We start from the raw sequence: 10,335 nt of genomic DNA on the forward strand, positions 1-10,335 counted from the left end.
GATGTAAAAATTAAGAAGGAAAGTAATTCTTTGTTTGATTAATGTCTTCCTTTTTTTTTTTTTGGTTTAGAAACATTTTAAATACCTGATGTGACATTGTTGTTATCTTTGTTTTTGTCAGGGTTTCACTGAAAGTGCAGCAAACTATTCTGCTTTCCACGGTTTTTACACACTTATCAGTATTTGTGACTTGAATGTGTGACGTTAAAAACGTTCTCGCATGTGTTTTCATAGTTTCTTACCTTTGCTCTGCTTATATTKTTGCTGTTGTTTGTTTTGCTCTCAAGGAGTCTGAGGGAGGCCTGTATGTGTGCATGAACACATTCCTGGGCTTCGGACGTGAGCACGTGGAGAGACATTATCGCAAAACAGGACAGAGCGTTTACATGCACCTCAAACGGCACGTCAAAGAGGTAGGGGTTTGCAGCTGCTCCCGAGTGTTTACCGTAGGGCTGGGTATTGTTAAAAATCTCCCCATTTAATTTGATTTAAATAGTTTGGGTCACAGTCGGATTCAATTTTGATTCAATAAATGCTTCAATATTAGTTACTTCATAAGGAGGACACCAATAATTCATTAGAATTACTGTGGATAATTTTTTGTTATTTATTTTCTTGCATGGTATACATGAACATTTTTGAGAAATAATATATCTGAAATTAAAGTAGTCCTGGGAAGTGGTAATTTCCTTGTTCCCATTGGTAGATTTAAACTGGAACGCCCCCTCCAGTGGTAATATTCCACTCGTAAAGTGGAAGAAATGAAACTGCCCCCAGTTTTGATTTTAAGATGGCGGCTACTCGCAGGTTTAGAAAGTTAACTCCCTAACTTCAAATTCAAAAATACTTTATTGATCCCAGAGGGAAATTAGGTAACACTTTAACTTTTTTTTTACTTTTACTGTTAATTATCTTTCTTAATGTTTTGTGCATGTTTAATCACTTGCACAAGTAGTGTATTTTCTGCGCAATACCATACGTGTTAAAATCAATGTTTATTTGCATGACGTACGTAGTACAGCTCTCTTTTTGTCATTGTTTACATTGTAGCAGTGTTGTAGCTAGGTTAGCGACAACAATACGATCACCTGTCGGCTAACTGGAATGCAGTCTCATATGGTTTGTTGGGAAATGACGTCACTACCATTTACCAGCTCCCAAAATACAATGTAAATGGAACGCAGCAGACCTTGTACTAAATATGGAGTGCAAACACAAAAACATGACAAACTGGGCGGCCAGGGGACCTAACAGAATCAGAGGATTTTCTTCGATATTGAGTTGAAGAAACATATTGCAATGCATTGATGAATTAATATTTTTACTAGTTTATTGTATGTAACAAATGTAGTTTGAATTAAATTAGCAGCCGTGGGCGTAACCGCCATAGGTACAGGGTGGGACATGTCCCCCCCCACTTCCCATATCTGTGCCCTGTAGTAACTTAAACGGGCATTTAGTGGAAAAAATATGAAACACTGGCCCACTCACTGGCTCTAATTGCCACTAGGTTGGCTCCGCTTTGAAAAGAGTTGCTATTTCAATGCCCAGATCTGGTCAGAAACAACTGCTCACATTCTGCAGGCCCCTGCCTCTGCTTTTTTTCTTTTTAATCTCCCCCGAGCCCATTTGGTCTCGAGTGCGTCAGCATTCTCGCTCCTTCAACTCTGTTTGGCCCCAAACCACTGGTGGCACTGTGAATTTTGTCAAGTCATATTTTATGGAAATTTCCAGACCCCCCCCCCCCCCACACACACACACACACACACACACACACCATCCAAAGCTCAAATGTGTGAGTACGTTGGATCGTTTTCTTTAAATATTACATTTCTATCACTCTCGGCAGGATGTAGTGCAAATATAGACAATGATTCACATTGCAGGCAAAGACAAGTCCAAACATGATGTTAAATGTACTGTAAATAGTAAATGTGTGCGTCTGAAGCAGTTCAGTTGATCAGCATTTAATTTTGATCCTGACACTGTAGGAGGGAGTTTCCCTTGCCTGTAACTGGACCTGGTAGCTGGTTTATCCACCAACCATATCAAAAAACAAAAAACAAAAACTAACATCTTGATTAAACCCAACAGAAAATTCAAGATGTTTTTTTCAGTAAAGAGAACTATTGAATGCAGTAGATTTTGTATTTTTTAGCATAAATGTCTTTGAATCAGCGTTTTTAATCCTTCCTGTTTCTTGCAGAAAGCCACAGGCGCAGCAGGAGGTGCTATCCCCAGAAGAAAAAATGGAAAAGTGTTCCTAGGTAGGAACTCCTGCTGCATTTACATCCTATATCAATATTCACTGTGGGAAAAAATAAATAAATAAAACTTTGCATGAGTAAAGCTACTTAAGTTAAACTAGCAATGCTGTGTGCCGTGACGACTGAGCAATAACTGACATGATTGAGTCGCCATTCAGTTTTATGGCTTATTATTTTTTTAACAAGTATAAAATATTGAAGCTCCATGTTAACTTATCACCATCTCAGGATTACAGTGTGAAACTGAAACTGAGTTAGTTGTTCAGGTGAACATTTGGTCATATTAATATCAGTTATTGTTCTCATTTGAGATTTCATTTATTTATTTATTTATTTATTTGGTTATTTTAAATTTATTCATTTCATTATAAAGCAAAAACGTTAGACACAACGTAAGAAAAATAAATAAAATGATCCATTATTTTTCAAGTAAAATGGTAAATCAGCTAATTTGCACGATGACAAAAGCTCTGTAAATATGTAAATAGTGTATGTTGGAATTAGGGAAACAATGCAGAAATTTGAAAATGATGGATTTAACATTAAATTACCAAAACTGTAAATAAATAAAAGCCGCTTTAAAAAGAACTTCTTTATTTTGTGTGCAACTATGTAAGGAAATCAGCCTTTTAGTTTCTTGCTGGGTAAAATTACAACATGACAAAGGTGGATTTCCAAACGTGTTTTTTTAGTTAATTTTTTTCTGAATTAAATAAAAAATGTAAAACTTCTGATGAGAACTTATTAGCTAAAATAAAACAAAAAATTCAGACTTTGCTGGTAGTGACTTCAGATGTCCACATATTTTCTCTTAAACACAGAAAAGATAAAAAAATAAACACACAATCCATCCATTTTAGGGATGTACGAATATGAATTTCAGTCGATATCGATATCTAATATTAATATTGCTGTTATGGCCGATAACCTATTTTTACAGATATTGCACAAACAAATATGCACAAACACGTCTTTTTTCAATACCATAAAAAATTACCAGGCTGCTGACATGACTCTACATCAGTTATTCCTGGCTGCACATMGTCACTATCACGATCAAGCAGATAACACTCAATCAACCATTTCCCCTCCAGAAACACAAACGGAAACAAGTGGGAAATCAGTATCAGATGTTAATATCAGGTTTACTTAATGGACCGATATGCTTAAAAAATGACCAACATTGGCCGATTCTGATGTTAATGCCGATAACGCGTCCCTACTAAAAATGTATTTTTCACAGAATTTCCTTAAAACTCAGCAGATAYGTTATCATCATTTAAAGCGAGATTTATTTTAGTGCCTCATTTAAAATGTTTGAACTGCTTCAGTTTGGTTGTTTGTGGACGTGACTACAGCGAACATTTTCTGTGATTGTGAGTCTTTTTGAATCCAGCTCAGAGTGGAGGTTGTGGGAAACACCTGGCGGAAATGTGAAATGGTGCCAGATTTAAAAGGTGTCCACTCCATTTACCCTGAGCATACTAATGATACTCTCCCACTCATMCTATTATCTGTGGGAGAAGGCCTCACTAAACATGAGCAGTCTAAATTGGAATTAATGCACCCATACATTAAGGTGGATAACGTAAACTGAGGAAACATTGTGTCACATTTAGTTCTTAATCCTGTCAGATTAGAGCTTGTTGTCTGAGATGCCAAAGTGAGCCTGGAAATGACCGTGGAAAGGGAAGAAGGGAGGTAGATAATAGGTCATCAATAAGAATCATAAAGAAATCCAGTCCAGAGTACTTAAACTTTTAGCATTAGGATGTGCTTGACTGGTTAGAATTTTTTAAACACTTTAACCCATAAGTGTTGGGAGACGTTAAATCACTCTGTTAAATCAACACTTGTACTCATAGGTGCTTTATTAATTGCTGTGAACAAAATCAAGATGATTTTTAAAAAGATTTACAGTTTTGGTCATTTAATGTTAAATCGATCATTAGAGACTCCCTTTTAAGAGGCTCGTTCTTGTTGACTGTTTGCTGTTAGTCGCCTGCCAGCTGCTCCTCTAGCCGTCCTTTACCCAAAGAGTTAGATATTTCCAGAGACGATCCCGCTCCTCCAGCTCCTGTTCTCCAAATTTAGCGCACTTATTTGTAAATGTGGCTGGTAACCGTTCTAAATCAAAGCCTGGCGCACTCCCTCCACCTCCCCCCTCCTCCTGGGGTTGGTTGGTTTGTGGGGGGGGGGGGGGGTTGTTGGTTTATAGTTGGGGCCGCCTCCTGTCACTCGCTGCTGTCCTCTCAGCTGCCACCACCTGTCAGCGTCCTGTCGAGGCAGACGCTCTTCGACTGAGTCGATGACGCAGCTTGCCGAGGCCCAGGTGTCCTCTCTGCTGGAGGAGTTCCTTCCACTCATTCTAAGCACAATAGATTTTTATTTTCCTTTTTTATTTTTATTTTTTGAACACTCATTCCTTTACTCTCACTTGATTTAGGTCAGTTTTTTATACTTTTTTTTTGCGGGGTGGGACATTTGCTTCTGTTTCTTTTTTTGAATCACTTCTATGGTCTGTTTGTGTTAAACGTCAGATTTATACCAGTTCTGTGATCTAATCCTACAACTAGCTGATGTGTTACCATAAACCGGTGATCATAATAACAAAGTCGGATATAACTTGTGACTCTGTTTTTCATGAGTCACCATACAACTTTAGGCTGCAGCTGAAAACTGACAGCTCTAAAAGTGCAGTGACATCTGTGATGTACGTTACATTCAATTTATTTATTTTACTCTTATTTAACCAGGCAAGTCCCACTGAGATCTCAGATGTCTTTTTCAAGGGAGGCCTGGGCCTGAAGGCAACCTATTGTAGTTGATGTGAATTTGGTCATTAAATCACTTAACTAAAGCCTGAAAGACGTGTTGAGTTTGGGTGGGGGGGTGGTCAAACAAAATGTGTTTCTCTTAACTTTGCATTCAACACATTTTATTCTATTATTTGAAAGTGTTGTTTTGTTTTAGACAGCAGCCCATTAGTTGTAAATGCCTCACTAAAACTCATTTGCTTCCTCCCTTGTAGATTTAGAGCTAAACCGTGATTTTAATGGAGACGACTATGAATACGAAGATGAGGCCAAGATCGTCATTTTTCCAGACCACTTTGAGATTCCTTTACCAAATATCGAGGAGTTGCCCGCTCTGGTTAGTAACTCGGACCTSTGTGTTTTTATTTTGTGCATGATGAGGGAGAAAGCGGCACTTCAGTGGTTCTCTGGTCTCGCGTCAGGCAGATTGTTGACAGGTTTTCTCTGTGAACATTTAGTGTTTAGTTTGAGCAGGCAACTGATTAAAAAAAACTAAAAACACTAATGTATTTCATTGATTTTAATTTTGCTGTTTTGTTTGATTAAAAATACTTTTTCTGCAACACACATCATTTTGGGAACCCACAAGGTGCACATATTTTATTGTACACTCTTTATTTCTTTTGTGTGTGTTTTTTTTTGCTTTATTTTTTTACTCAGAGATCTTAACTAACCCTAAAACCTTCATTTGTGTGTTTTATGTTTAACACGTGGCTCAGGAGTTCATTTGTCTTTATGTATGTAAAATACATTTTGAATGTTAGGTTAGTGTAGACAGGTTAGTATGGACCTATTGCATGAAACAACTGTGCACTGCTCTTAATTCGTAGTGAATACGACAGATTCACTGTCGTTTTGTTTATTGCAAAGCAAAGTTGTTTAAAATCTAAGATAAATTGAAATATCAGCAAAAACGCACAAACTCAGTGCAGCAGAACAACTCATACCTATTCTGTCTTTATACATGTACAACAATGTGTGTAGTTGTGATCACATTGTGCACATTTTTGGCCCGAGTACAGCATTGACGCCAGTAACAATACAGTACATCCAAAGATAATTGTATTTTTATTTCATTCCACTTGTGACATATTTGACACACTAAATGAAACGATGGTATGTAAATGTGATGCTGCAACACTTGATAAATTGAAAAGGCGACATGATGAAAGCCTAAGTATTAGGTTTGTGTTTTTATAGTGTTTTATGTGGATGTTGTCCGGTTTGTTGTAAATTAAAAGGAGTTCTGGTTGATATCCCTGTTTTCCAACCTGTTTAAAGGACTAACAGCTTTCAGATTCTTTGGATATTAAAAATTGTCAATTAATGGTGAAAGATACTGTTTAATTCAGTGTCTGATGTGTAGTTTGGGACAGTTTTGAAATCTCATCCTCAGAACTAGACAATATCACAAGCTTTATTTTTTATTTGCAAATTTACTTTAAGTTTTTCACATTTTTCATTACTTTTAGTGTCTATTCATTTTGCCTCTGTTTCTTTTTAACAAAAGTGTCCTGATGCAGTACAGTTATACAGGTAGAAAAAAAAACCAAGTTGAATCTGGTCCTCTGGACGGGTTCTTTCTGTAGAAAACATTTAGTCTCATCTCAGAGACTTCTTCAGGCTCCATGATGCTGTAATTGGGAATGTGACTCAACCCTCTGTGAACAATGGGAATAATCAGAGCCCCAACGATCGTTGGGGTGATGGTCRTTTTTGTATGTCAACAAACAGATTTGATCGTCATTGTTAAACTTGTTTGTCCACCATGTGAAAGTACTGCTCCACAGACTGTCTCTTGGAGAATAGCCGAAATGTTTTTACCAAAGAGCAACCTGTCCGGAGGACCTATACTCAACATTTTTTAGATTTTTAGAAAAGTACATCAGTCACATAATGAAACACGACTGTTTAGTTGCACAAGTCTTGCAAGACAATGCCTTTCTGTATTAGTTTGTCTTGTATGAGTTTCCTCTTCCTGAAGCTGTTGACTTAAAATGTTTAACTAACAAATTGATTTCGGTGTGACACAACACCTCGTACGCTCTCTTAAATTCGGTTTTACTCACTGTCCAGGTGACCATCGCCTGTGACGCAGTACTCAACGCACCATCAGCTTACAARAAACAGGAGCCTGAGTCCTGGGAGGAGGAGATCCAGGTCTCCAGGCACGCCAGAAGCCTCAGACAGCTGGACAACGGGGTTCGAATTCCACCCAAGTAGGACTTTAAAAGTTTCAGGCTAAGTTTCTGTAATGTAACAAAGTGCTGAATTGTGGAGATTTAATCTTTTGTCATCTTCATATATGTTACTCTCATTGTAGTCTAGCTGCAGTTTTTTTTTACACAACAGTAATTCAGGTCTGTATGTGTGCTGCCAGTGGCTGGAAGTGTCAGAAATGTGAGATGAAAGAGAACCTGTGGCTGAACCTGACCGATGGGTCGGTGCTCTGTGGGAAGTGGTTCTTCGACGGGAGCGGAGGGAACGGCCATGCCCTGGAGCACTACAGAGAGACCAACWACCCCCTGGCTGTGAAACTGGACACCATCACCCCAGACGGAGCAGGTCTGACATACAAAACATGGCTACCTGAGCACGAGTCTGGAAACTGATTCATGCTCTTGTTTGTCATAATAAATACAAGCATATGTTGTTTACTTTGCAAAACGTTTAATAATGTTTTTCCTTCATAATGTGTAGGGGTACAGCATGTTGTTTTTCTGAAACACATTTACAACACTTCAGAAATGTTGAGTCATCACACATATTTATTTTTTATATAATTTGCTTCTGAGGAACCAGAATTTCTTCACTGAAAAAACAGCTGAAGTCAAAGAACTTACAAACCCATCAGAAAGCCCAGAAACTTTTAAAACAAGACCTCTTTTTTTCAAGAATGTCCGGTTCTTTGGAAGCAAGATTACAGATTAAAGCAGTACTGTAAAAAATGAAGAAATAAAGCAGTTTAATACAGTTTTTTTGGGCTTACACCTTTTGTTTTTTGCAAACTTTTTTGTCTATTAAAAGGTAGGTCACACAAAAAAGGAAAAAGAAAGGCTAAAAAAACAAATATTTTGCTGATGTAATTTTTCCTTGTTAATGACAAATGCTAAACTGCAGGTGTGACTTTAAGAACTGGATGAGTTATTGACTAAAAGTGGTTACAATGTTTAAGCATCAGTGCATCATTCGCTCATAAACGGTTTTGTTGTCACGAACTGGATTTTTGATTTTCAGATGTTTATTCATTTGAGGAGGAAGAAGCTGTGTTGGACCCTCACATATCAGAGCACTTGTCACACTTTGGAATAGACATGCTACAGATGCAGAAAAGAGTGAGTCATAGTTTGATCATTTCCTTTTGTATCGGCACAATCTAATCAGAAACAGCTGCGGTATTTAAGCTGGGGGCATTCACTTGTAACCGTTTTCTAGGATTTAGGTCTGCAGTCGCACGCTGCAAACAGAGCTCTTATTACTTCCTTTTGATTTCAGACAGAAAATGGGCACCACACAGACAATAACTCCCGGCCACGGGTCAGTGAATGGGAGGTGATCCAGGAGTCCGGTATGAAGCTGAAAGCAGTGTTTGGTTCTGGTTTCACGGGCATCAAGAATCTGGGCAACAACTGCTACCTGAGCACAGTACTCCAAGTCCTCTTCAGCATCCCRGACTTCCAGAGGATGTGAGTACTGGATGATGTACTTTAAATCCTTTTTTTTAAATTACTGATGTAAGATAGAATATTTAGGCTTAAGGCTTTTTCATGTTTTTTTTTAATTTAACGCTAGTCACAACTTGAATACTCAACAATACATGTAATATGTTAGAAAACCTATTTTTAAAATATCAATGGTAATTTTATTGCCTTTACCAACTTTTACTAACCAGAAGTTCAAAAAATATTGAAAATTCAATTGACTAGTTTTTAGTTTAAAGCCTTGACATTCTTTGTAACCATATGTTAAAGGGGTGGGGGGGTGCATATTATGCAAAATCAACTTTTTTGAGCTTTATATCACGTTTTAATGATATAAAGCTCATCAAAAACATACCCAGAGTTGTTTTGACTCATTCATGCATGTTTGAGAGATCCTTGAATCTCCTGTGGTAGCCATGTGGAGCTGCCTAAACGCTTGCTGGTACAAAGCACCGCCTATTTACACAAAGCTCCTCCCTTGAGCCCAGTCCCCAGCTGAGCTCCCGCCCCACAGAGCGCTCTTCTTTCTGGGTCTCCCCCACACAGCTCCACCAGACTAGCAGCAAGAGAAATATTTTCATATGTGTCATGCACCACAGCAGGTGCCCAGCCCACACAATAAACATATACATGCGAGCGGACAGGTGTAAACATTCTTTAAACCAAAAYGTGTCCTCTTCCTGAAGTGCCAGGCCTTTAAAATAAACTGTGCTAACTGAAACACAAAATATTAAATAAATGCTGCACTGTATATTCACCAATTAAATAAAAACAATCTGGATAAACATCAAGAACTTTATTAAATAATTAATTTCTCAGAATCCTATACAAAGGACAGTAAAACAAAAAGCACATTTCATTTTCAATTTCACTCAAATCACATAAAGAACATATACGATCCTCCTCTGAGACTGAACGAAAATGTCCAGTCTCCAAAGCCAAAGGCAAAGTGCCAGATCTACGGTAAATTGTGTACACACAGACATTTGTTGTTTAGATAATGTTGCATATGGCTCAGGACCATAAGCTTCCCTTTTTAGAATATAGGTTTGTAATTTTGGTTTACCTAGAATATCAACTGCCCATTTACACTTATAAATGTTTATTCTGTTCAATAATACCTCTTAACTTATGGTAGTCTATATACTGAAAATCCACCTTCTCAAATATCTTCTCAATTTTTCTGGCCAGATATACCTATTGGATAAATTCCAATAAAAAAATGCATTTTTTAAAATCTATGATCTGACATAATATTGAACCTGAAAAAATTTCTTAAAAATGGTGGATGTTCATGATTTCATAACAAGACATAGCTTCATAATAATATAGTTTYTTCACAAAAAGTAGCTTAACATTGACATTTATGTGAGAGGATGAGTGGGAGATATATTACCAAGCGGAAACGTTTTAKAAGAGCCTCTGKACTCGYTCTRATTCTTAACAAAACTTACTTTCCGGGTCCAAAAGGGATCGTTGGAGTAAGGTTCAACTGTATCCTGAGTTGACAATTTCCAAAACTGATATTTATATTTTTGCTTCCTTTTTTTT

General features: G+C 37.5%; 1 protein-coding gene across 1 annotated transcript in view; it reads left to right on the top strand.

The window, feature by feature from the left end:
* The window catches only part of usp13 (ubiquitin specific peptidase 13), a gene marked incomplete in the record, with an annotated part of 38,656 nt that overhangs the window by 2,529 nt on the left and 25,792 nt on the right, over nucleotides 1–10,335 (top strand). Inside the window, 7 exon segments of the mRNA XM_014000304.1 lie at nucleotides 288–413; nucleotides 2,207–2,267; nucleotides 5,299–5,420; nucleotides 7,160–7,302; nucleotides 7,464–7,648; nucleotides 8,321–8,418; nucleotides 8,579–8,769. Of these exon segments, the coding sequence (XP_013855758.1) occupies nucleotides 288–413; nucleotides 2,207–2,267; nucleotides 5,299–5,420; nucleotides 7,160–7,302; nucleotides 7,464–7,648; nucleotides 8,321–8,418; nucleotides 8,579–8,769 (926 nt within the window).

The sequence above is a fragment of the Austrofundulus limnaeus genome, unplaced genomic scaffold (genome assembly GCF_001266775.1).
Source record: "Austrofundulus limnaeus strain Quisiro unplaced genomic scaffold, Austrofundulus_limnaeus-1.0 Scaffold8, whole genome shotgun sequence".
In the NCBI taxonomy this organism is placed as follows: Eukaryota; Metazoa; Chordata; class Actinopteri; order Cyprinodontiformes; family Rivulidae; genus Austrofundulus; species Austrofundulus limnaeus.